Raw genomic sequence first — 25,443 nt, 5'->3', positions numbered from 1 at the left:
GTCATGCATTGTTTGTTGCATTCTGACAGTGCGTGTTTACGGCCTGTCGCCTCTCGCGGCACGGCTTGCTTTTGTGTGCGCTACCGCCGCTTACAATTAAAAAAAAAAAGAGAGAGGGGAATCGTCTCATTAGCAAAACAATGGCAAGAGACTGCTATTTGTTGTTACTTACACTGCTGCTTTCTTTGATAATGATCAACAAGAAACAAGTAATAGACTGCGTATTTCAGAACATGTTCTGAACGAGAGTTCGGCGAAAATTTTTCTCCGTTTGAAAATCTTTGCGGCCGCTTCTGTAGTACATCAAATTCTGCACAGAAATTAGAGTCATCTTAGATTTAAAAATCTAGTCAGTTGCCATACTTCATTTCTGACTGTATCACATTAGGCATAAGAATAATACGAATATAAACATGACACGATACGTATATTCTTCCGCGTTTGCTGTTGTCTCACTCTAGTTTCGTAGTTTATTAGGCAGGATTTAAATGAGATAGCAGCAAACGCAAAAGAATACATGGCAAAATGTTTATATTCAATTATTCTTATGGTGAAGAGACTACTGCATGTGATTCACATTTCATCAGGTTCCTATTAGCAACCAACTCTTCTCACTGGTAGGAAAAAATTCAGAACGTAGAGTTGGCCATATTGACAAACATCCTAAACAGTCTTGCCAGTCGGATTTTTGTAGTACATTGAAATTCTGTTACATTCGAAGATGAACAATACGGAATTTGTATTTACTTCGTTTTTATAATGTATGAAAATGCAGTGGTCGAAACTCGGGGCGGAGAAAAAAAAAAAGGTTTTGGCGAAAGTATTTATCTTTGTGCCTACAAAGCATACCTGTGTAGTGCTACATATATTCGACAGCAGAAGTTATAGTTGTAGCGGCACCTACCAACATTTTTCAGAACTTCCGCTTGCTTTGCACTCGATTCTAAGCCGCAGGCGGTTTTTTGGATTACAAAAATCGGAAAAAAAGTGCGGCTTAGATTCGAGTAAATACGGTAGACATTAGTGTCAGTAGCATTGAGAAACAGTGAAATCATTAAAATTGAACAAAGCCCCAGAGCTCAATGGAGTTCCTATCAGATTCTATACTCAATTTGCTGCTGAGATAGCTCCTCAGTTAACTATAATCAGTCATAAATCCCTGGAACAATAAACTGTGCCAAGTAGATGGAAGAAAGCACATGTAACACCTGTCTACAAGAAGAGTCGCAGAAGTGATCTCCACGAAACTGCTATCCAGTGTCCTTGGCATCCATTTGGTATAGACTATCAGAACATATTCTGAGCTCAAAGATAATACGGTATCTCAAACAACCTTCTCCATGTCAACCCAGCATGAATTTCAAAAATATGGGTCATGCGAAACCCAGCTCCCACTTTTTTCACATGATATTGTGAAAATTGTGAATCTAGGCAGTCAAGTAGATGCAATATTTCTTGATTTCTGAAAAGCATTTGACTCAGTACCACAACTACACTTATCATCAAAAGTATGATGATACTGGGTATCAGATGAAACATGTGATTGAACTGATTATTTGTTCTTAGAGAGAACATAGGCTGTTATCTTGGATGGAGAGTCATCAACAGAAGTAGACATAACATCGTGTGTACTAAAATGAAGTGTGTTGGCTTCCTTGCTGTTCATGTTGTATATTAATGATCTAGCAGACAATATTAATAGTAACTTCAGACTTTTTGCAGATGATGTAGTTATCTACAAAAGAATTACAGTCTGAACAAAAAGATTTCAAAGTGGTGCAAAGATTGGAAACTTGCTTTACATGTTCAGAAATGTAAATCTGTCCACTTCACAAAATAAAAAATTAAAAAAAAACCATAGTATACTATGACATCAATGATCCACAGTCATACAAATATCTGGGTGTAACACTTCATAGGGACATGAAATGGAATGACCATATAGGGTCAGTCAGAACCCCATGAACCATGGGCCTTGCCGTTGGTGGGGAGGCTTGCGTGCCTCAGCGATACAGATGGCCATACCGTAGGTGCAAACACAACAGAGGGGTATCTGTTGAGAGGCCAGACAAACATGTGGTTCCTGAAGAGGGGCAGCAACCTTTTCAGTTGTTGCAGGGGCAACAGTCTGGATGATTGACTGATCTGGCTTTGTAACACTAAGCTAAATGGCCTTGCTGTGCTGGTACTGCGAACAGCTGAAAGCAAGGGCAAACTACAGCCATAATTTTTGCTGAGGGCATGCAGCTTTGCTGTATGGTTAAATGATGATGGCATCCTCTTGGGTAAAATATTCCGGAGGTAAAATAGTCCCCTATTCGGATCTCCGGGCGGGGACTACTCAAGAGGACGTCATTATCAGGAGAAAGAAAACTGGCGTTCTATGGGTTGGAGCATGGAATGTCAGATCCCTTAATCGGGCAGATAGGTTAGAAAATTTAAAAAGGGAAATGGATAGGTTAAAGTTAGATATAGTGGGAATTAGTGAAGTTCGGTGGCAGGAGGAACAAGACTTTTGATCAGGTGTATACAGGGTTATAAATACAAAATCAAATAGGGGTAATGCAGGAGTAGGTTTAATAATGAATAAAAAAATAGGAGTGTGGGTAATCTACTACAAACAGCATAGTGAATGCATTATTGTGGCCAAGATAGACATGAAGCCCATGCCTACTACAGTAGTACAAGTTTATATGCCAACTAGCTCTGCTGATGATGAAGAAATTGATGAAATGTATGATCAGATAAAAGAAATTATTCAGGTAGTGAAGGGAGACGAAAATGTAATAGTTATGGGTGACTGGAATTCGAGAGTAGGAAATGGGAGAGAAGGAAACATAGTAGGTGAATATGGACTGGGGGTAAGAAATGAAAGAGGAAGCCGTCTGGTACAATTTTGCACAGAGCATAACTTAATCATAGTTAACACTTGGTTCAAGACTCATAAGAGAAGTTTGTATACATGGAAGAATCCTGGAGATACTAGAAGATATCAGATAGATTATATAATGGTAAGACAGAGATTTAGCAACCAGGTTTTAAACTGTAAGACATTTCCAGGGGCAGATGTGGACTCTGACCACAATCTATTGGTTATGAACCCTAGAATAAAACTGAAGAAACTGCAAAAAGGTGGGAATTTAAGGAGATGGGACCTGGATAAACTGACTAAAGCAGAGGTTGTACAGAGTTTCAGGGAGAGCATAAGGGAACAATTGACAGTAGTGGGGGAAAGAAATACAGTAGAAGAAGAATGGGTAGCTCTAAGGGATGAAGTAGCGAAGGCAGAAGAGGATCAAGTAGGTAAAAAGATGAGGGCTAGTAGAAATCCTTGGGTAACAGAAGAAATATTGAATTTAAATGATGAAAGGAGAAAATATAAAAATGCAGTAAATGAAGCAGGCAAAAAGAAATACAAACGTCTCAAAAATGAGATCGACAGGAAGTGCAAAATGGCTAAGCAGGGATGGCTAGAGGACAAATGTAAGAATGTAGAGGCTTATCTTACTAGGGATAAGGTAGATGCTGCCTACAGGAAAATTAAAGAGACCTTTGGAGAAAAGAGAGCCATTTGTATGAATATCAAGAGCTCACATGGAAACCCAGTTCTAAGGAAAGAAGGGAAAGCAGAAAGGTGGAAGGAGTATGTAGAGGGTCTATACAAGGACGATGTGCTTGAGGACAATGTTATGGAAATGGAAGAGGATGTAGATGAAGATGAAATGGTAGATATGATATTGCGTGAAGAGTTTGACAGAGCACAGAAAGACCTGAGTCGAAAAAAGGCCCCGGGAGTAGATAGCATTTCATTAGAACTACTGACAGTCTTGGGAGAGCCAGTCCTGACAAAACTCTACCATCTGGTGAGCAAGATGTATGAGACAGGCAAAATACCCTCATACTTAAAGAAGAATATAATAATTCCACTCCCAAAGAAAGCAGGTGTTGACAGATGTGAAAATTACCGAACGATCAGTTTAATAAGTCACATTTGCAAAATACTAATGCAAATTGTTTACAGATGAAAGGAAAAACTGGTAGAAGCTGACCTCGGGGAAGATCAGTTTGGATTCCGTAGAAATGATGGAACATGTGAAGCAATACTGACCTTATGACTTATCTTAGAAAATAGATTAAGCAAAGGCAAACCTATGTTTCTAGCATTTGTAGACTTAGAGAAAGCTTTTGACAATATTGACTGGAATACTCTCTTTCAAATTCTAAAGGTGGCAGGGGTAAAATACAGGGAGCAAAAGGCTATTTATAATTTGTACAGAAACCAGATGGCAGTTATAAGAGTCGAGGGCCATGAAAGGGAAGCAGTGGTTGAGAAGGGAGTGAGACAGGGTTGTAGCCTCTCCCCAATGTTATTCAATCTGTATATTGAGCAAGCAGTAAAGGAAACAAAAGAAAAATTCGGAGTAGGTATTAAAATCCATGGAGAAGAAATAAAAACTTTGAGGTTTGTCGATGACATTGTAATTCTGTGAGAGACAGCAAAGGACTTGGAAGAGCTGTTGAACGGAATGGACAGTGTCTTGAAAGGAGAATATAAGATGAACATTAACAAATGCAAAACAAGGATAATGGAGTGTAGTCGAATTAAGTGAGGTGATGCTGAGGGAATTAGATTAGGAAATGAGACATTTAAAGCAGTAAAGGAGTTTTGCTATTTTGGGAGCAAAATAACTGATGATGGTCGAAGTAGAGAGGATATAAAATGTAGACTGGCAATGGCAAGGAAAGTGTTTCTGAAGAAGAGAAATTTGCTAACATCAAGTATAGATTTAAGTATCAGGAAGTTGTTTCTGAAAGTATTTGTATGGAGTGTAGCTGTGTATAGAAGTGAAACATGGACGATAAATAGTTTGGACAAGAAGAGAATAGAAGCTTTCGAAATGTGGCGTTACAGAAGAATGCTGAAGATTAGATGGGTAGATCACATAACTAATGAGGAGGTATTGAATAGAATTGGGGAGAAGAGGAGTTTGTGGCACAAGTTGACAAGAAGAAGGGACCGGTTGGTAGGACATGTTCTGAGGCATCAAGGGATCACAAATTTAGCATGGAGGGTAAAAATCATAGAGGGAGACCAACAGATGGACACACTAAGCAGATTCAGAAGGATGTAGGTTGCAGTAAGTACTGGGAGATGAAGAAGCTTGCACAGGGTAGAGTAGCACGGAGAGCTGCATCAAACCAGTCTCAGGACTGAAGAACACAACAACAACAACAACAACAACAACAACAACAGGTGGAAAACAGGTGGCAGACTTTGGTTTATTGGTAAATACTGGGGAAATTCAATGAGTCTACAAGGGAGATTGCTTACAAATCATTCATGTGACCCTTCTAGAATTCTGCTCAAGTGTGTGAGATCCATACCAAACAGGACTAATAGGGAATACTGAATGTATATAGGGAAGGGCACCACAGGTTTGTCTGATCCATCAGAGAGTGTCAAGAGATGTAGAAGAAGCTGAAATGGCAAACTCTTGGAGATAGACATAAACTATCCCAAGAAAGCCTACTTATGAAGTTTCAAAAACCTGCTTTAATTGATATTCTAGGAATATACAACAATAACTTATGTATCATTCACACAGGGATCATGAGGACAAGATTAAATTAATTACAGAATGCACACAGGCCTTTAAACAGTCTTTCTTCCTGCATTCCATACATGAATGGGAAGAAATCCTAATAAGTGGTACAATTGGATGTATGCTTTGCCATGCACTTCACAGTGGTTTGCAGAGTATAGCTGTTGTTTGAATGGTCTTTTCCTGTTACTGTATTAGCACAATATAGCTGTAGTTCAGGTTGTGCTAGACTGTGTCAGAATTTATTGTTGTACCAAGATGAGGCCTAATCCCAAAACTATTTTGACCACTGCATAATAAAGTGCAGCTATCTATATTAACAGAATAATTCAGTTTTATACACACCTATTTTTTCCCATCAAGAGCACTCTTAAATTCTCAAGGCTCTCGAGTCCTGAAATCTTTTCTAGTTGATTGTCATACATGTCAAGAAAAACAAGCTTAGAGAGACCAGAGTCTGTTAAACTGTCTACCCTTGAAATAAGATTATGCTGTAGAGAAAGTAAACGAAGTTTTGGCTCCTCAGAAAGTTGGGGAAATTTTGTCAAACCTCTCCTGTAAAAAGAAAACAAAATTTGATGATTATCTCATAATTTACACAAATATCATATAAGTCCAACAAGATTCCATAAAGCAATTTCATCATCAACCTTGAATTCCTGAAGTTAGGATAAAATATATCTCCCTATGCAGAATTTCATTAATATCAACCCTTCTGAAGTTTATATTTATTTATTTATTATACCTGTTCAATCATAGGCATTACAGTATACTAGATGATATTGGACTTGGCTTAATTCTAGTTATCATGTTTATTTGCACATATATTGAAGTTCACCTATTCACTTACCAAACAGAAGTAGTAGAACAGCTGATATTCTCTAATAGTTTTATCAGATTCGTTTGTACTTCTTATACATTTTAAATCACCTGGCAACTTGTGAAAAATCATTATTCCTATATAGTATCTATGTTTTCAAACAAACTTCTATTAGCTGGTACTGAATGTAAGTTTCCTTTTTATCTTGTGTTGTGATTGTGTACATCACAGTTTTTCTCACACTGCTATCATTGCCAGTTATCAGGTTTTTAATCATACATTAGTTTGTCCATAATATACATACATTCTGATGGCAGTACTTCTAGTGCTGTAAATAATAGTTTACAACACTGTATAGTTTGACTCCCTGTAATAGCCACAATGGCTCTCTTTTTGATTCTAAGAAACATCGCCTGTGCTTCTGGGAAATTTCCCCATAATATTAGTCCATATTCTTGATGTGCATTAAAATATATGTAGGCAGCAGTCATTACGGAATATTCTTTTATACAGCTTTTTATAACAGCCTGTGGGACTATTCATATTGTAATTGATGTATTTAATATGTCTGATCCATTCTAGGTTATTTTCTATCCATATAAGAAGACACTTCATTTATTGTGGGATGACAGCTGATGGCGATATCAGGGTAATGAAAGATGTTATTTTGACAGCTATGAAACTGATTGTTATTGTTTTCATGCAGTGTGGCTTCAGTTACTGTGACTTCAGTTACTGTGACAGTCTTTTTGTTGCTCCTATCTTTGACTCAGCATCTCCACTATATAGTGAGTGGCAACTTTCCTTTTTATAATATTGTTACACTCCATCCTGGATTTTCCATTGCTTAATTTTTTCTATTTTTACTAATAATGTTGTGCCATTAGCAAACAAAATAATGTTATGTGAATCAACAGGCAAATCTAGATCATCGAGATAAATCAGGAAAAGAAGAGGTCCCATTACTGATTCTTAAAGTATTCAAGCTTGCCTAGAGGAGTTAAATGGTTTCTCGTGTCAAATCTTTGGTTAAGTCTAAAAATTGATTTTTTATTTATTTAATCAACTGCTTTTGAAACAGTGGTTAAGCACTCACAGATAGCCATCTCAATTCATTTGTAGCTTCAGAAACCACACTGGGAATTAAATGTTCAATTTAAGTTTATGAATTTTGAATTTTATTAATTTGTACATATTGGTGGTGGACAGTGAAGTGCTGCAGGTTAGATGGTGGGCAGCTGAGAGGTGGGGAGGGGGGGGGGGGGGGCGAAGTAGCGGAAAAGGAGAGAAAGAAAGAGACTGGGTGTGAATGTGGAGTGACGGCTGTGTAGTGATGGAATGGGAACAGGGAAGGGGCTGGATGGGTGAGGACAGTGACTAATGAAGATTGAGGCCAGGAGGCTTATAGGAACATAGGAATGCATTGAGGGGAAAGTTTCCACCTGCGCATTTCAGAAAAGCTGGTGTTGGTGGAAGGCTGCTTCACAGCCTGTGCCATACATATCCTTCCCACCAACACCAGCTTTTCTGAATTGTATATGTGGGCACTTTCCCTGGAATACATCCCACATTCCAGTAACCCTCCTGGCCTCAACCTTCGTTAGTCACTGTACTCACCCATCCAGCCCCTTCCCTGTTCCCATTCCAGCACTACACAACCGTCATTCCACCATCACACCCAGCTCTCCCCTCCCCGCCATCTAACCTGCAGCACTTCACTGCCTGCCACCTCCCACCATACTATCCCTTCCCCTCCTTGCCCCAGCCTCCTCCTTACCCCCACCCAGTCGCCACTCCCATCATGCACTGATGCTGCTGCTTGCAGTGTGGTTTCAGTTGCCTGAGAGTGCAGTTGTGTGTGCGAGTTGCATTTGCGCACGTGTGTGTGTGTGTGTGTGTGTGTGTGTGTGTGTGTGTGTGTGTGTGTGTGTGTGTGTGTGTGTGTGTGTTGTCTATTGTTGATGAAGGCCAATGGCCAAAAACTTTAGTTGTGTGTCTTTTTGTTGTGCCTATCTGCAACTCAGCATCTCCGCTATATGGTGAGTAGCAACTTTTCCTTTTCGTAATATTGTTACATTCCATCCTGGATTTTCCATTGTTTTATTAGATAATATTCTCCTATATTTGATAGGCCATTCAGTTACAAGGTGTCTTACAGTTTAAAATGGAACACAAACCAAGGTACAACTGAGCACTTATTACATAAACAGTACTCTGTGAAAGATTATTACACACTTGACACCATGTCAGGGGTTAAAAACATATCAATTTTTGGTTTATGGATCTGCTACTAAACAAACTCAACCACCACTGGCACACCTACTGACTCAATTAGTCAAAACAAAACTATGAAGTAAATAGACATACTTCTTTAATGTAATGTAAGACATGGCCGCTAACTCCAGCATCTCAGGCCGGAATGCAACATCACGTGGGATGCAAGCAGCAATCTTCTGGAGGGGGAGGGGGAGGGGGAGGGGAAGGAATAGTACTGTACAGGTGAGGAGAGAGACGAATGGTGTCTGGTGGAGTGTGCAGGGACTAAGCTGCCAACAGGCACATCGTCAGGAGGTTTGAAGGGCAGGGATGTTGGGAAAAATGGTGAAAAAAAGGAGAGGAGCTCAGAAAGATGGGTGGATGCATTGGCAGAGGGCTGCAAATAAACAGTGTGGGACATGAAAATGAGGAGGAGATGGTACGATAGAGGGGGGTGGAAACTATAGGGTTGAGGGTGTGGGGATAGTATGTTACTGTAGGTTGAGGCTAGCATAATTACAGGAGCAGAGAATGTGTTGTAAGGATAGCTCCCATCTGCGCAATTCAGAATAGCTGGTGGTGTAGGGGAGGATCCAGATGGCTCAGGTAGTGAAGCAGCAATTGAAATCAAGTGTGTTATCCTCAGATGCATGTCGTGCCACAGGGTGGTCTACTTCCTATTCCAGCCCTGTCACAGGTTTATTCAACACCATCAGGGACCGGGCCACCCGTGAAAGCAGCCATGTCATTTACCAGTTCTCCTGCAATCATTGCACAGCTTTTCACATTGGTATGATTACCAACCAACTGTTTACCAGGACGATAGGCCACAGCCAAACTGTGGCCAAGAGCATAGTAGACCACCCTGTGGCACAACATGCAGCTGAAGATAACACACTTGATTTCAATGGCTGCTTCACTACCTGAGCCATGTGGGTCCTTGCCTCCACCACCAGCTTTTCTGTATTGCACAGATGGGAGATATCCTTGCAACACATTCTCTGCTCCTGTAATTATGACGGTCTCAACCTACAGTGACATAACTGTCCCCATACCCTCCACCCAACAGTTTCCAGCCCCTCTATCCTATCATCTCCTCCCCATTCTCATCTCCCATCCTGTTTATTTGCAGCCCTCTGCCAATGCATCTGCCCATCTTTCCCCACTCCTCACCCTTTTTCCCCGCCTGCCTTCCCCACAACCTACTGATGCAGCACCTGCTGGTCATCTAGTGCCTGCACCCTCCACCACATGGCATTCGTCTCTCTCCCCACCCATACACTACTATTCCTCCCCCTTCCGCTTCCCCACCTCCTCCAGATTAGTGCTTGCATCCCATGTGACGCATTCCGTCCCAAGATGCTAGAGTTGGCAGTCGCACTCGCGCGTGTGTGTCTGTGCGCGTGTGTGTGTGTGTTTTACTGACAAAGGCTGTGGCTGAAAAATTTATGTGAGTGTCTTTTAATTGTGCCTGCCTGCAACTTGATAAGTCTTCTTGATGGTAAATAGCAAGTGGTCTTTTCCTACATCGTTGATAGGCCTACCTGGAGTTTCCAATGTTTGAGGTGTCACAGGTTTAGTTGATAAAATTTATCAGATTCAAAATGTAGAAATGTAATGGGCAATCTTTCATAAATGTTTAGATCTGAATAAAGCAACAAAAAAGCTGAAGTAGGTGTTTTGGAAGATCTCTGCACTAAGGTAACATTGTATTCATCAGTACCGTCTGACAAAAGTCAGCTGTAACTTACCTGTCAAGACTAATTCTATCTGGATTTCTTTCTTTATCTGCCTGACTTCTGGATGCTTGAATCTTCCCATCTGTTGTGTTTTGTAACAAAACAGCATCACAGTACACAGAGACACCATCATCTGATGACAGATGTAGTCCATCTTTGGTCCTAAATATTTATATTACATTATTTACAGGTTTATTAGGAATAAATACCGTATAGCATTTTGTTTGCACTTATTCAAAACTGGTACTTCTGTTGAATTAAATTATACTTAAATACAATGGTGCACCACTATATGATCTTATAAGAAAATATGTTACGTCATATGTTTATAACATTATCTTGCAGGTGCTTGACTAATTTTTTGTCAAGTAATCAGTGAGATGTGCCTGGTTTTTTCCATATTACATCAGTGAATTTTGTGTAATGGCTTCTACTACATTTTTAATTTTTATTTTGTGTTTTAATATTCAAATCCACTTATAGGTGTAATTTACAAACATTTTCATAGTTTTCAATTTATGAATACTCATATTTAACAGAACTAAGTTTGGTTGAAACTGTTTGGGGGGAGAGGGTTCAAGTATTATGCTGAGAAAACCACACACACACACACACACACACACACACACACACACACACACACACACACACAAAAAAAAAAATCACAAATTTATTTATTCCCCTCCAGGTGCAGCAACAAATAAATTCTTGAGTAAATCTAGTAAATCTATTCTTTAGTAAAGTTACTCATGACAGAAACATGGTGATCACAAATCCATTCCACACTAGTTAATAGACTGCCACTGTGATTTATTTATCATGAATGAGAATACAAGTTTTACAGGAAATTGCAATCACTTGACATTTAAGAGGACATCTGTTTAAATGATGGGTGCCTGTAGAATAAATGCTGATTCATCCCCTCACTATCCTGTTAAGATTGTTGCTTCAACTATTGGTCAGCATCTTCTTTGCAAACAGTCTTGTGCTGTTGCAAAGAGTTTTGGCAGTCCAGGCTTCATAGTAAAATAATTGAGTACCCTTTTTACAGCTGAGTTGGATCAAACAGGTTTAAGATTTCTGCTAAGGAACTGATGACATCATTGGGATCTACAACAGCACTGATAGTCTTATATTAAGTGTCTATAGTTGGTAATGTGGTAAGTAGGTGATTGTTTATTTTGCATACATTTTCATATTTAGCTACAAGAAAGGGCCTCTTTCAGCATTGTGGAAAAATGTGTGGCAGTGATATTTTCTCTGTCGATTTGTGCTACGTGATGCCAAGAGTGTGTGAGGTGTTTTTTGGTGGATGTTATTTTTTGTCATTGCCACAATGTAAAATAATTTCTTAGCATTTGTTGATTCTTCTTGTCATTACGTAATTTGGCAAGATTTGAACTAACACAGAGTTTTGTTCATTCACTATACACTATGCATAATCCATTTATGTGGTGTAGGTCCTAGCTTACATAACTGATGACCTCCAACTACGGATTTTCAGTCTTTTTGTTGATCAGTGAAAGTCTATGGCAAACTTAAGAACAATGAATGATATCAACAGTCAATACTATCAGACAACGGAAGAATTCACAGGCTTCATAATGAAATAGAAACCTTGCAGCAACATCTTTTGGAAGATACAAACTTTAATCATATGCAGGACAAAAGAAATGATGTTGGTTCAACAATGCTAGCACAGCCCAGTAGACAACACTGTCAGAAATGAAGATAGTACAGCATGACCACAATAAAAAACAGCAACAAATCTCTGTGCTGGTTTTAGCAATTCAGCCACTGAATGGTTGCAATTATGAGCACCTACATTCATTACTTTCCAGCAACTTACATGGTTTACATAAATGGAAAATATATTTCAACAACAGGAAGTAGTCAACAAGAATGGAAATTCACCTTGGCATCAACCATTGTAGTAAAGCCATTTACAGATGGAGCATATGGTAGACAGAAAGTAATACTAATTTTGTGGGTGCATGAAGTCAATTGGCATCAGACTCAAGGAGGTACTCTATCAAGAGAAGTGGGGACATAGTACTGTCTGTTAGATAGTTTGAAAGTCTCTGATGGGTTGCTGTTACATGTATGACAACAACAGCTTCCAGCTTAAGTAAGGACTGCGATAGCCACATACAAGAAGAGACCAGCTGACAAACTATGATTTGCTGCAGACAGAATCTGCGAGACCCGCGAGCAAACTGCAACAGTCCCAATGACATCAACGGGTTTCACGTACGACAACTGCCAAGGTCAGCAATGCAGAACTGGGGCCACAACTATAGACTATGTCACAACAAACATTTCAAATGAGATTAGAGATTTAAAAGCTACAATAGAGGACCTGACAACAGAGCTGTGCATGCAACAGCAATGACAAGTTAACATTAATCAGACAAGAAATCAGGCTAGATGTGGAACACAAAGCCAGCAGAGGATGCATGTAAAGTGTGTTGGTACCATAAACATTTTGGGAGAGATGCTGCAAGATGCATATCACTATGCTCCTACTCAAAGACTTGAGGTATGTATGGTAACAATGCAGTGTTTTCATTCAGCAACACCAACTATCACTACCTACATCTCCTGCGCCTTTGAACACGAAGTACATATTAGACAGACATACAAGCACAAGGGTTTTGATGGATACTGGCTCAGACATCAGCACGCTTCCTTTCAACCATGCACTGTGCAACCAACAACATGTACAGCCACATTTGAAAGCAGTGAATAAATCTATGATTAGCGCATATAGGAATAAAGTGTGGGATTCGTACCAGATAGGGTTGATAGAAGAGATAGAGAAGATCCAAAGGAGAGCAGTGTACTTCGTTACAGGATCATTTAGTACGCGTGAAAGCGTTACGGAGATGACAGATAAACTCCAGTGGAAGACTCTGCAGGAGAGACACTCAGTAGCTCAGTACAGGCTTTTGTTGAAGTTTAGAGAACATACCTTTACCAAGGAGTCAAGTGGTATATTGCTCCCTCCTATGTATATCTTGAGAAGAGACCATGAGGATAAAGTCAGAGAGATTAGAGCCCACACAGAGGAATACTACAATCTTTATTTCCACGAACAATATGAGACTGGAATAGAAGGGAGAACCAATAGAGGTACTCGAAGTACCCTCCGCCACACACCATCAGGTGGCTTGTGGAGTATGGATGTAGATGTAGATTAATCTGGATTTTTATTCAAACAGTTTATATGGTCTTTTGTGGCAGCTGGTGCATCAGAACCTATACTGGACACTGATTTTCTAGCACATTTCACATTGGCAGTTAATTTACAATGAGAATATTTTTTAAATCTGACAGACAACAGTACAATATTAGACATTAAAGGGCATACAACCTGTGAGAAGCTTCAGGTGATTGGTAACTCCGTATCTGAGGAGCTATGTAATGAAGAGGAAAATCAGAAACTTTTAGACAACCAGGCAATAGGAACAATAGACAAGTCGGCTAAACAGTTCCATTGCAAAGGAATTAAACATAGTATGGTGCACTATATTCCTATCATGCCATGACAGTCAGTCTCAAAATGAGCATGGAGAATTACATTAGAAAGGCTGACAGAGAAACAAAGGTGATATTAGAAGAAACGTTACAGTTGGGATCAATTCGCCGGTCAGACAGTCTGCGGTCTTCACTCCTACACTTAGTACACAAGAATGATGGATCATGGAAGGTGTGTGGGGGTTACCAGGTAGTAAGCTCAAGGATCATCCCAAATAGATACCAGTACCTTACACACAGGACTTCACATGTTCTCTGGCAAGTATGAAAATTTTTAGCATTCTTAACTGCAAGAAAGCATACAATCATATACCAGCAGCTCCAAGTGATGTTCCAAAGACAGCAGTGATTGTTCCATTTGGTATATTCTAGTCTTTATTTATGCCTTTCAAAGTTAAGAATGTGCAGCACAGGCTTGGCAGCATTTTATTGAGGAGGGGATAACAGGATTAGCATTTTGTTTTGCTTATCTTCATGACATTTTGCTGTTCTTGCCAGATTTTCAAATGTATGAACAGCATCTGTTTCAAGTTTGCAAACAACTCTTTGACCATGGAGTGGAATTAAATGAAAGTAAATGCCTCATGCACAAGAACTAAGTTACTTTCCTTCGACATACTGGCATCAGAAGGTATATTGCCTCTGACAGAGAAGATCTACATCTACATCTACATTTATACTCCGCAAGCCACCCAACTGTGTGTGGCGGAGGGCACTTTACGTGCCACTGTCATTACCTCCCTTTCCTGTTCCAGTCGCATATGGTTTGCAGGAAGAACGACTGTCTGAAAGCCTCCGTGCGCACTCTAATCTGATCATACGATACAGTCTCTGCTGAAGCCGGCAAACTACCAAGAGCTGAGATGATATATGAGGTTAATACATTTTTATTGACAACATCTACCAGCAATGTCTACCAGTCACCAATGCACTTAGGGGACATGATGCCAAGGGTCAGTGACTGATTAGGTGGATACACGAAATGGACAAAGCATTTCGTGATCTACAGTGTTGCTTGTACATCCAGTTCACTATGCACAGTTAGCTATTGTTGTAGACACGAGTCATTTGGCAATTGGGGCAGCATTTCATGAGCTTGCAGAAAGGCTATGGCAGCCACTGCAGTTTTCCTCCAAGAAGTTACAGGTATCATAACAGAAGTGGAATGTATATGACAGGGAATTGTTGGTGATCTACGAAGTCATTAGATACTTCCACCTGCAAATAGAAGCTAAGGTCAGTGACAGACATACGCCATACAGGAGATGCACAGAATTTAGAATGTGACTATTTTCCGTATATCTGTGAGCTTTCAGAGATTACAGACTATGATATGCTTGCAGTGGAACAGATCATGGATTCAGAACTACGGCAACTGTTAAAGGACCTGTCTACATGTCTGAAGTTCAAACAAATTCCGGCATCTTAACTCTAAGCTGAAGCTGTTGTGCGATGTTTCTCAAGGCAAGCCAACACCATTCATTTCAGAGAAGTTCCGAAAGATGGCATTTGGCAGTGTCCACAGCCTTTCGCACCCAGGAGCCAATTCCAAAATCACATTTCTGTGGCCTGCTATGAAAAGAGATACACACCTTCGGGTACATTCCTGCATTCCTTATCAGCAAAGTAAAGTGGGCCAACATGTACATGCTGATATTGGAAATTTTCAAAGTACCTCTGCTAGATTCACACATATTCATGTGGACCTGGTTGGAACTCTTCCACAGTCAGAGGATTACAGGTATTTATTTGTGGCCATAGACAGGCGTACAAGATGGACAAAGGCAACTAGCTGATACGCATACATTTTGGATGCTACCTACACATTATGACTGATCAAGGAAGTCAGTTTGAGTCCACACTATTCCTAGAGCTGTCCATAATTTGTAGTTCATAGATACATGCATTTATATAAATACTTACAGGTCAACTTCACAAGGGTAGAACAAGTAATCAGCCACAGCCTTCTTGCAGGAACCAGCCTGAAGTAAATCAGCAAAAACTTAAATCAAGATGGTCACATGGAGACTGGAGTCGCCATCCTCCAAACACAATACTTGTCTGTTTAGAAAGTGTAGCACCATTTTGTTTATCATTGGTGGGCGATGCTGTTTTGTAAAGAAGTTATTTCATAATACAAAAGGCTAGTGCTAGACTGATTATTTATTTCTCAGTACTGAATACCACACAAACATATTTCATAATGCAACACCACATGCACACTATTTCATAATGTAACATTTTATAGTATTAGCCGACATCAGGGCAATGGTGATGATATTTGGTTCCAAACTTCTCATTTGTTTGCTTATGTGGCTGGTAGGATTTTAAGTGTGAAATGGGCTGTTCTTCCTCCTTACATCAACATAACTGCTATTCTTGGAGGGCAACTTCAACAGTCTGGCAGAGAACCCAAGAAAATTCTGGTCATATGTAAAATCACTAAATGGGCCTAAGGCTTCCATCCAGTCCCTTGTTGACCAGTCTGGTGTGGCAGTTGAAGACAGTAAAATGAAAGCTGAAGTTTTAAATTTCACATTCAAGAAATTGTTCACACAAGAGAATCATAAAAAAATATCATCATTTGACCATCGGACAGACTCTTGTACAGACAACACAGTAATAAGCATCTCTGAAATACAGAAACAACTGAACAATTTGAAAACAAATAAGTCACCAGGTCTGGATGAAACCCCCAATTCTATAAAGAGTACTACATGGCCCTGATCCCTTAACCATCTTGCTTCTATCATGAATCTCTCACCCAGCACAAAGTTCCAAGCAACTGGAAAAAAGTGCAGATGACTCCTGTATATAAGAAGGATAAAAGAACGGACCCACAAAATTACAGACCAATATCCTTAACTTCAGTTTGCTGCAGAACTCTTGAAAGTAGTCTCAGTTCAAATAAAATAAACGTTCTTGAGACAGAGAACCTTATGTCCATGAATCAGCATGGTTTTAGAAAGCTTTGCTTGTGCGAAACTCACCTTGCCCTTTTCTCAGAAGTACTGCAAACTAGGGATGAAGGGCAACAGGCTGATTCCATATTTCTAGATTTCTGAAAAGTATTTTACATGGTGCCCCACAGCAGGCTGTTACTGGAGGTATGGGCATATGGGATAAGTTCACAGATATATGAGTGTCTCAAAGACTTTTAAGTAATAGAATACAATATATTGTCTTCGACAGTGAGTGTTCATCAGAGACAGGGGTATCGTCAGGAGTGGCCCAAGGAAGTATGATATAACAGCTGTTGCTCTCTATAAACATAAATAATTTGGTGGACAGGGTGGGCAGTAATCTGCAGTATTTTGCTGATGATGTTGTAGTGTAGGATAAGGTGTCGAAGTTGAGTGATTGTAGGAAGAAGCAAGATGACTTAGACAAAATTTCTAATTGGTTTGACGAATGCCAGCTAGCTCTAAATGTGGAGAAATATAAGTTAATGCAGATGGTTAGGAAGAACAAACCTGTAATGTTCAGATACAGTATTAGTAATGTCCTGCATGACACAGTGAAGCCATTTAAATACCTGGGAGTAAGATTGCAAAGCAATACGAGATGGAAAGAGCATGTGAGAACTGTGGTAGGGAAGGTGAATGGTCAACTGCAGTTTATTGGGAGAATTTTAGGAAAATGTGGTTCACATGTAAAGGAGACCACATATAGGATGTTGGTGTGACCTGTTCTTGAGCACTGCTCGAGTCTGGGAGCTGCACCAGGTCGGATTAAAGGAAGACATCAAAGCAATTCAGAGGCAGGCTGTTAGATTTGTTACCAGTAGGTTCAAACAACATGTAAGTGTTATGGAGATGCTTCAGGAACTCTAATGGGGAATCCCTGGAAGGAAGGTGATGTTCTTTTCAAGGAACATTAAAGAGAAAATTTAGAGAACCAACATTTGAAGCTGACTGCTGAACAACTCTACTGCCACCAACATATGTTGTGTGTAATGACCTAGAAGATAAGATACAAGAAATTAGGCCTCATACTGAATCATTTTCCCCTCACTCTATTTGTGAGTGGAACAGGGGAGGTAATGACTAGTAGAGGTACAAGATACCCTTCACCATACACTGTAGGGTGGCTTATGGAGTATCTATGTACATATGCCATACCCCTACATTTTTATTTTTGTATGTAGTAAAGCACATGTGCACTAACTTGGGTTGAAATTTTTCCCTGGAATTGCGGTGTTACACTTACATGTCATCTCTTTCACCCTAAAATATAACAGCTAGTGCCTGTCTGAATTTGTTACCAGCAGATTCTCTCTTACATTACAGCAATTCTAAGCACAGCCAAGTATGGGCAATAGAAGTAATACATACTTCCAAAACTGATAGAATTAAATAAACCTGTCGAATGTATTCTTATGCCTCAAGTACACACTGTAATTGGTAAGAATGTTTGAAACCATACTATTTTCTTAAAATCATTAAAATACAGTTCCAACCATTGTCTGCTGGGCAAGTCCGGTTGTTATAACAGGAGACATGGGTGATGTGTCCATGTCCATAGGAGGAGGAAGTGAGTAGAGTTGCTCCGATAGATGATGGTGATCTGGTTCCTGCATGGGCACGTCTCCTGGTGGCATCAGTTCTTGTGCTGGCACCGATATGATGGTGAGAGGACTGCGTTGTGAGTAATGAGAGATTCCAGTATCCCGAGCATCAGTTAGAGCCGAAGGTGGTGTAGCGGCATCCGGAACAGGCATTGCCGGCGCATGAGGCTGAAGCTGGTCCAAATGATGAACTGCAACACCTGTGTCCGTCTGGATTTCATACAGGCATTGGCCAAGGTGTCGTAAGATGCAGCCAGGACTCCAGTTTGGCTGCCTGCCATATCCCCGTACCCATACAAGGTCGTCGGTGGTGAACTGGCCAAGCGAAGGCACCTGCGGCTGTCAGGTGGGAGGCCGCAGAAGATGAAGTAGCGTGCGGGGCTGTCGGCCATGTAAGAGCTCAGCTGGGCTGTGGTCGCCCATGGGGGTGAAATGGTAAGAAGCCAGAAATTGGAGAAGTGCATCATCAGCAGCAGAAGAAGTCAGGAGTTTCCTCATCTGAGCCTTAAATGTGTGGACCAGTCGTTCAGCCCCACTGTTTGACTGCAGATGGACAGACGTCATGATGGGCACAAAAATCCGCAAAATTGGAAGAGGCAAATTGTGGACCATTATCAGTAACAAGAGTAGAGGGAAGACCTACCAAAGAGAAAATGTGAGCTAGAGCATTGGTGGTTGCCGCGGTGGTAGGCGACGTGCAACGGACAATGAAAGGAAAGTTAGAGTAGGCGTCAGTAATGAGAAGCCAATAAGTACCTAAAAAAGGTCCCGTGAAGTCGGGGTGAATATGCTCCCAGGGCTTCTCAGGCAAAGGCCACAGTGACAAAGATGACTTCGGGGCGGCGGCCTGTGACACACAAGGGCCGCAGGCAGCGACCAAGTATGTGATTTCAGAGTCGATGCCGGGCCAGTACACATGACAGCATGCCAGAGATTTTGTGTGAGAGATACCCCAGTGCCCTTGGTGGAGGAGGCGCAAGACCGAAGCACGCAAAGACGCAGGTACCACAACACACGGCAAAGTATTTTCGGTAGAAAGGAGGATAACACCATCCCTAGCCATGAGGCGGTAATGCAAAGCGTAGTTCCGCAACGGATCAGAAGTCTTAGCAGACGGATGATCTGGCCAACCCTTCTGAATACAGCGTAAAACCCGGGAGAGGGTAGGTTGAGAACCTGTAGCAGCTGCCAGCCGGTCCCCCGGTGATGGGGAAACCGTCCACAACCCACTGCTCGGCAACATGCAGGTGGAAACACAAAAGTTCGTCCCTATTGAATGCCAGATCAGGACCTATGGGATGGCGAGACAGTGCATCAGCATTCGCATGTTGAGCCGTCGGCCGGAAATGAAAATCATAATAGAAACGAGACAAGTAAAGAGGCCAACGCTGGAGGCGGTGTGGAGCCTTGTCGGGAAGTGACGCTGATGGATGAGACAAGGAAACAAGTGGTTTGTGAACCATAACAACATGAAATTTGGATCCATATAGAAAAACACCAAACTTATGAAGAGCATAAATAATGGCCAAAGCTTCTTTTTCAATTTGAGAATAGTTTTGTTGGGCATCCGTGAGCGTTTTGGAGGCATAAGCAATGGGTTGTTCAGAACCGTCAGAAAAATGGTGTACAAGGACTGCACCGACCCCGTATTGAGAGGCATCCATGGCAAGAACAAGATGTTGGTCAGGTCGATTAGTAGCCAGGCATGGGGCCTGTTTCAGCATAGTCTTCAATTTCTGGAAAGCCGCACCGCATGACGCGGACCAGTGAAAAGGCACATTTTTGTGCAACAGGCGATGCAACGGCTAAGCCACAAAAGCAGCAGACGGTAAAAACTTGCGATAGTATGCTATTTTCCCCAAGAAGACCTGCAGTTCCTTAACAGATGTAGGGTGAGGAAGGGCATTGATCGCAGTGACAGTTTGCTGAAGTGGACGAATACCATCCCGAGAGAGTCGAAACCCCAAGTACGTGATAGATGCCTGAAAAAATTTTGATTTCTGAAGATTACACTTAAGACTGGCAGTCTGTAAGACATGGAAAAGTGTGCAGAGATTTTGAAGATGTTTGTCAGTGGTGGAGCCAGTGACAACAATGCCGTCCTGGTAATTTATACACCCAGAGGCAGTGAGCAATAACTGTTCCAAGAATCGCTGAAAGAGAGCAGGGGTGCTGCAAACCCTGAATGGCAATCATTGGTATTGGTAGAGGCCAAAAGGCGTGTTAAGGACCAGAAACTGCCAGGAAGCAGCGTCGAGAGGAAGTTGATAATAAGCTTCTGACAGGTCAAGTTTAGAAAAATACTGGCCTCCGGCAAGTTTAGTGAACAATTCTTCAGGTCGAGGCATACGGTAAGTGTCGATAAGGCATTGAGCATTTACAGTGGCTTTGAAATCACCACAGAGATGAATATCACCATTTGGCTTAGCAACAACAATGACAGGAGAGGACCACTCACTGGAAGTGACAGGAAGCAAGACCCCTGAAGCGGTGAAACAATCCAGCTCCCGTTTGACCTGATCACGATGGGCCACAGGAATGGGCCGAGCCTGAAAAAACTTAGGCCGAGCAGTGGGTTTGAGCACGATATGAGCTTCAAAGTCGTTTGCACGGCTTAACCCAGGAGAAAAAAAGGAACAAAAATGTCGTCAACAAGGAATCCAATTGAGCATAAGGAATAGCATCAGAGACGATATTGACAGAGTCATCTATGGAGAACCCAAAAACACGAAAGGCATCGAAACCAAAAGGATTCTCCACGTTACTATGGTCGACCACAAATATGGGAACAGTGCGAACAACAGATTTGTAAGATACCTCAGCATCAAATTGTCCCAAGAGAGAAATCTTCTGTTTATTGTAAGTCCGTAATTGCCTAGTGACAGGTGACAGGATTGGAGAACCCAACTGAAGGTATGTCTGAGAATTGATGATAGTGTCAGCAGAACCAGTATACACCTGCATGTGAACATCTTGACCAAGCATTTGGACAGTGAGGAATAACTTCCCTGAAAGGGAAGAAGTACAATTGACAGACAACACATAACCAAAATCAGTGTCATGTTCATGAACATCATGTATGCAGTCAGATTTGCAAATGGATGACACATGACCCTTTTTTTTTTTTTTGCATTTGTGACACACAGCCCAACATTGTGGACAATCTTCTCGTGAATGTTTTGTAAAACACCACGGACATGAAGGAAGTTGCCGTGGGTTTTGCTGCAGTTTCTTAGAGGTTTGTTTACGGTTAGGCCCAGGCTGTGCTTGGGAGTGTACTGCGGCCATGTTGGCTGGCGGGTACACACCACATGCTTTGTCAACATCGCACAGAGGTTGTATTTCCTCGACGTCGCCCCATGCCTCTATCTGTGATCCAGTGGCGCGAGAAATTTAAAAAAAACTGAGCGATGGATAGGCTTCATCTAGAGTTGGATTTGCCAACTGAAGGGCACGTTGCCTAACTTCTTCGTCGGGTGCCGATTGGATAATAGCATCCCGTACCATGGAATCGGCGTAGGATTCTTTGTCAACTTCAGTAACAAATTGACACTTTCTACTGAGGCCGTGAAGTTCAGCAGCCCAAGTGCAATAGGATTGATTCAGTTGTTTTTGACAGCAATAAAAGGCAACACGAGAGGCTACCACATGTGTTTGCTTTTGAAAATAGACAGACAGAAGTGAGCACATTTCAGCAAAGGACAAAGACGCAGGATCTTCCAAAGGAGCCAATTGCGACAACAATCGAAATGTTTGAGGTGAAATCCATGCAAGGAACAGAGACTTACATCCGCGACATGAAATGCCAAGAAGTGCTGTTGAAGACGTTTTTCGTAATCAGACCAGTCTTCCGTTGTCTCATGGTAAGGAGGAAAAGTAGGTAGAGACGACGACGAGAGATGCCCTGCATTTGATGCCGTGAAGAAATCATGAATCATATTTGTGAGAAGCATTTTCTGTTCTATGAGACCTTGTAATAGTTGCTCTAAAGTAGCCATGGAAACATGTGGGTCAACGATGGAAAAGAAAAATCACTACCTCGTCACCAAGTGTTATAACTTCAAGTTGAACAAATATATTTCAAGGAAGACGCAATACTTGAAAGTCACAGAACAAGTAAACAGAGTAAGACATGTGTACACTTTAACAGTCAAATCGTAACTGAGTCCAAGTCTAGCAGCCGCTGGCTGGCTGGCCGCTTAGGTGGCGCTGCTCCTGCATGGCTGGCAGTCAGCACCGCATGTAGAGGACATGCGTAACTGCGTGGCGGCACTTTGAAAGATCAGCGAGTCACAACAACTGTTATTACCAAAATGAAGTAAATTTTTCTTAAAGCTAGGAAACATGCTAGGAAAAAATTATATTCAATATTTTATGAATAATCCACTAAAATGTAATATGAATAGTAGTATTTATGTATCTGACAATTTTCAGTATGAAATAGACAGATCCGTAATGAGATTCATATACTGTGTAATGTTATTTTATATTATGATTCATACAGTGTCATTTACTGTTCTGATATCTGCAAAAATTCCTTGCATTTCTTTAATTTTCAGTTTTAACAATCACATCACTGTAGCTAAATGTATATTATGTGTGTGCAGAAACACTGTTGTGTTATCAGTTTCACTCAGAGTTTCAAAGTAGACTGTGTGTTAATCTAATCTGTAAATATGTAACCAATTCTTAAAGGCACATCACAGTGCCAACTTTGTACAGTTGTACCATGGCTTGTCATATTGCTGGACTGATCTCAACACAGAAATAAACTATGTTGAAACAAATTAATGTGGAAATTACCACCCACTTGGTCAGTCTTTGTTATTCTAGGACTTCAACTTATTTTTATTTTTTATTTTTTCAACAGGGTTGTCACAAGTTTCCCCAAGGGAAATTCCCTGATTTCCAGACTTATAGACAAGTTTTAGCATTTTCCCCTGACAAATTTTGAGACTGATTGATTGTTTAATTGAGAGGATTTATGGGACCAAACGGTGAGATAATCAGTCCCACGATTTCAAAGTTACTAACAGAAGAAAAGGGGGCTGCTAAAAGTGGGTGGATCCAGTCAGGGCAGTCAAACTATAAAACAAGGAAGTTAAAACACACACAGTAAAAGGCATAAAAGATTAGACCAAATCTAAAAACTGGAAAAAAGAGTGGTCTTTACCAGGGGGAGTGGTCATGGCTTCTCAGGCCAAGAAAACATCAAGAGAGGCCCCAACCATAACCACATTGCCTCTGCTCCTGGAGCAAAGCAAAACCTTATATCTGGAAATAACCACTTTCATGGAGGAAACTGAGGACCAGTTCAACCATCCATGAATTGTCTGCTAATATTAAAATTAAGGAAGACTATACTTAGCATGAAGGGCCAAAAGAAGGGAACATTCTGCCAATATATGGGATACTGTCAATCTGGCTCCACAACCATGTTGTGGGTGTGGTTTGTAACACAGGAGGAAGCAGTGGGTGAGTCTGGAATGATCAGTGTGTAGACGGCATAAAGCAGTGGACGCCTTCCAAGAGGAACAGAAGGAAGAGCATCAAAGCATTGTAATCTCCTTGATTGCACGGAGTTTATTACTTCGAGCAATAGTGCACCAGATGTCATTCCACCTGTGGACAATGAGAGATTTGACATAGCAAATGGTCAGCCAGTTCATTCCCTGATACCCACATGACTTGGGACCCAGAGAAAGACAACTGAGCAGGCGGCATGACCAAGGAAGGAGAGATAGCCATGAATAGCAGAGGCCAAAGTATGACGAGAGTAGCAGGCTCCTCAATGAGTCAGAACATATTAAAACACTGTGGAGGGAGGCCTGAGTAACAAAATGGAGGACCCCGGTAATGGCAGTGAACACACTACATGATTCCGGAAATAAATGGTGTTCTAACCTAATAGGAGATGAATGCTGGAACTCTGCAAGGACAGAATGTACAAGAATCCAGAAGAGACAGAGACTTTAAGATCCTGGATTAGTTTGGTCCTAATCCATAGTCTAGGTACCATCCAAGGGATGTGTGTGAGAGTAAATACATGGGGCACATCCCAATGAGTTGAGATGTAGATTCCAAAAGAGGGAAGTGAGACGCATTTCAACTGGCAATCCTGCCCATGGGCAGTGATCAGGAGGGAGACGTCCCTTGTTTGCAAAGAGGACAGAGTACACGGGATGGTCATGGAGCCTGCGAATGGTGATTGCGTAAGAAACCAGGAGTTGGCTTTGTCGTATTTGTAGAGGGGGGAATCCCCGCTTCTGTGAAGGGACTGTCAATGGGACTAGTGTGAAAGGTACCAATAGCCAGATGCATCCAACAATGGTGAACAAGATCAAGCATTTTCAGAAAGGAAGGAGCCGCTAAGCCATAAACCTGACTTCCATCATGTAGTCTGGACAAGACCAGAACACGATAGAGATGGACAAGAGTAGCATGGTCTGCACTTCAAGACGTGTGGGTCAGAAGGTGGACAGCACTAAGCTTCCACATGCATGTACACCTCAGGTGGTGAATATGGGGCAGCCACATCATCTTTTCAAAAAAAGGGCCCAAGAAATGGGACTGTGCTGCAACATCTAGGAGATGGTTGCCTAAATAAAGTTCTGGATCAGGGTGTACTATGAATTGACATCGAAAATGCAAAACCTGTGTTTTGGTGGTAGAAAATTGGAAGCCACGGAATACAGCCCACACAGAGCTCCGTTGGATGGTGCCTTGGAGCTGGCACTCAGCAGACACTACCGAGTGGAAGCTACACCAGACGCAAAAATCGTCGAGATACAACGCCGGGGTAATGTGAGGGCCAACACAGTTTACAAGCCCATTGATGGCTATGAGGAAGTGTGTGACACTTAATACAGTACCCTGTGGTATATCATTCTCCTGAATCCATAATTTGTGAATGAAAATTGG

General features: G+C 41.3%; 1 protein-coding gene across 1 annotated transcript in view; it reads right to left on the bottom strand.

Moving 5' to 3' along the window:
- Positions 1-25,443, bottom strand: part of LOC124794935 (leucine-rich repeat-containing protein 49) — a 149,922-nt gene that overhangs the window by 105,672 nt on the left and 18,807 nt on the right. Inside the window, exons 2-3 of the mRNA XM_047258650.1 lie at positions 10,431-10,580; positions 5,949-6,158 (exon numbers count right to left, since the gene is read on the bottom strand). Of these exons, the coding sequence (XP_047114606.1) occupies positions 5,949-6,158; positions 10,431-10,580 (360 nt within the window). The remainder of the gene's footprint in view (positions 1-5,948; positions 6,159-10,430; positions 10,581-25,443) is intronic.

Source organism: Schistocerca piceifrons, chromosome 4 (genome assembly GCF_021461385.2).
Source record: "Schistocerca piceifrons isolate TAMUIC-IGC-003096 chromosome 4, iqSchPice1.1, whole genome shotgun sequence".
Lineage (NCBI taxonomy): Eukaryota > Metazoa > Arthropoda > Insecta > Orthoptera > Acrididae > Schistocerca > Schistocerca piceifrons.
The sequence above is the reverse complement of the archived record's forward strand: the minus strand, read 5'-3'. Positions and strand labels throughout refer to the sequence as shown.